This window comes from Gavialis gangeticus, unplaced genomic scaffold (genome assembly GCF_001723915.1).
Source record: "Gavialis gangeticus isolate Ggan-Ray unplaced genomic scaffold, GavGan_comp1, whole genome shotgun sequence".
In the NCBI taxonomy this organism is placed as follows: Eukaryota; Metazoa; Chordata; order Crocodylia; family Gavialidae; genus Gavialis; species Gavialis gangeticus.
Window position 1 is genome coordinate 47,858,433 of NW_017728998.1, and position 2,685 is coordinate 47,861,117.

Here is a 2,685-nt window from a genome sequence, read left to right on the forward strand (position 1 = left end):
AGCCTGCCATCGGAGGTGGTTCAAACACTTACATTGAACACCTTCAAGAGTAAATTAGATGTTTATCTTGCTGGGATCCTGTGACCCCAGCTGACTTCCTGCCCCTGTGGCAGGGGGCTGGATTCGATGACCTTCCAAGGTCCCTTCTAGCCCTAATGTCTATGAAATCTGTGAAATTCAGAAAAAGTGTTAATTGCCATTCAAACCACATACGCCAGTCAAAAGCCCAATTCAAGTAGACCTAGGATAAATCTGTGAAAAGGACAATGTCATTCCAGGGTTTGTCTTAATTAAACTAGAGCAGCCTCAAATGTCTGTTTTCACCCATGTACTGAATTTGGTTTTATTAAAGCCCCAGTTCAGTCATACGAAAAAGGATCTGTTTTTTTTTAAAGGAAGATCTTTGCTTTCCTGGTTGCAGAAAAAAAAACTTTTAAGACTTGATCCAAGTGCACCCTAGGGATAAAAACAGACAGATGATCTGACTTGCATTAAAACAGGTATAGGAGACAGTCCTTTACAGACACAACTTGAATGACAATTAACTTGAATTAGCCCAGGGCAAACTGTTAACTGGGATACTTCACAGGTACTTGATGTGGGACAATGTCTCTTTTAGCTCCTACAGGCTCATCTATTCAGAATCCGTGACTTGCAAACCAATCTCCTGAGGTTTGCCTGGGTGACTTCTACTTTGAATGCTTGTGGGGCTGTGTGGACAGACATGTTTTTTCCTCTTAAAACAGGTTATTTTATCTTAGTTTAAGTTGATTAAGATCTGGCTTAAAGCAAACATTTTGCTACAGCAGTTTGCACCAGTGTGGCTAACCAGCACATGTACCAAGCTGTAGACAAGCTCCCTGGGCTTGGATTCACTACTCTGGCAGATTCCTATAGTCTCAGCTATAACAGGGTGTAACTGCATCTTGTGTTTACATTTCTGCTTTTCCTTATAACCAGTAGAAGAAGTTAGCTCTAGTTTTTTACAGTGCAAGACTTTTTTTTTTATTTCAAGGACATGTTTAAAACCTGGTTCAATCCCATCTGTACTATAAAACTGACTCATCTTTAACCCTGTAGGGACCCGGTTGTGTTGTAACAGATGGGTAGTGGGATTTTATCACATGATAACTCAGGTCTGTCCTTGCAGGTAAAATGCCCAGAGCACTATTGTATTGTAACACAGTCATTCAGGAGTGTGAATTATGTGCTAAATGGAAGCTCCCCAATTCTCTTTCAAAATTCACATGAGAGAGATGGGAAGGCCTGGCCTTACCCATATGCATAAGAACAGATTTGTTGGGACCCAGAATCATTGCTACGCCTCTTCCCTGTTAAGAGGCCAGGTGAGTGTGTGTATTATTATAACCATATGGTCTGCATTTTCAAAAGCAAGCAGTAAACACAAGGGTCCAACCTAAGGCATCTTAAAATTGTGCTGAGTAAATTCATAGAGTTAGGCAGTAGGAAGAAAAGGAAATGTATTATGGTCCCTTTGTTACAGAACACTCTTTTCATTCCCCAGTTAGTGATATTCAATGCAGCTGCAACCCTCCTGTACATCACTGCTTTCATAACCTGCTCTGCTTCTGTTAAGCAAACTTCCGTCTTCGTTTGGGAATACAACAGAAGAGCAGCAGCATCGGTAAGTATAAAAAGCAGCCCCCCTGCTGTTCACACATGGCACTGCTATGTTAATGATAGACTCCCGTGCAAACAGCTTCCAGCTATCCAAAACCCAAGTTGAACAATGGGGAAAGGGGTGAGAGAGATGAGTCAGAGACTCACTCAGCTTTGCTGTTAACTAGTTCCTGGATAGGACTTGCTGCTGGCCAAAAAACTCTCACTAGCCCATACTTGTCTTTCCCCAGACTGGTTCCAGCAGCCTAGTCTAAAGGGATGGTGTAGCGGAGACAGAGAACAGCAGGTGTGAGATCCTGTCTAGGCCAACCAGAGACAATGCATTAGTGCCTTTCTAGCAGGATGTATTACCTCACAACTGATCTGGCACCAACACAGGTGCCACCTTGATGCTGGTGTAACACACAGTTGACTCGTGTTTGAGCCCAGGCATAGCCTTAAGTTTCACATGGCATTTCAGTGACACCTCAGCATCAACTCAAAGATCAAACCCCAAGTACCCCAAGACAGCCATATTCAAGTCTCGAATGCCTTCTGCAGGGATGGTCTCAGGCCTTCTGTGGGCAAAACACAACTTCCTACTGTGCTGCTGCTTGCCCACTCTGCTTTGCTCTGTCAAAAGTACCACCCTTGTTGCCTTGCTTGTTCCCTTCTCCCATGGCTGTCTCAACATTATCTTCCTATGCATATAAAATGCCTCCTTGGGCCACATCATTAGGTTACTACTGTCTCCTCAAGCCCAAATTTTGTTAAGACATCTAAAAGGGTCAGTAACTGATAGCTTGTCAGGGGAGCAGCTTGGGGTAGTAACTCCTGCATAAAAATACAAATGAAACTACCAACCCATCAGCCATCACACTGCTGGAGTGACTCTGTCACTCACCAAACAGTCCACAGACCAGACTATTACATGCAAAATTTCAGGTGAAGTATCCGCCCACTCAAATTAATAAGAACAGTGTTGTCTGAGAACTGGTCTTACTGTATTGTCATTGCGACTCATTGCCAACACTGCTGAATCACACAGATAACTCTGAGTACCAA

At 43.2% G+C, this 2,685-nt stretch overlaps 1 protein-coding gene across 1 annotated transcript in view; it reads left to right on the forward strand.

Annotated features, from left to right (window-relative positions):
• Nucleotides 1–2,685, forward strand: part of PLLP (plasmolipin) — a 14,642-nt gene that overhangs the window by 5,496 nt on the left and 6,461 nt on the right. Inside the window, exon 3 of the mRNA XM_019505305.1 lies at nt 1,526–1,645. Within this exon, the coding sequence (XP_019360850.1) occupies nt 1,526–1,645 (120 nt within the window). The remainder of the gene's footprint in view (nt 1–1,525; nt 1,646–2,685) is intronic.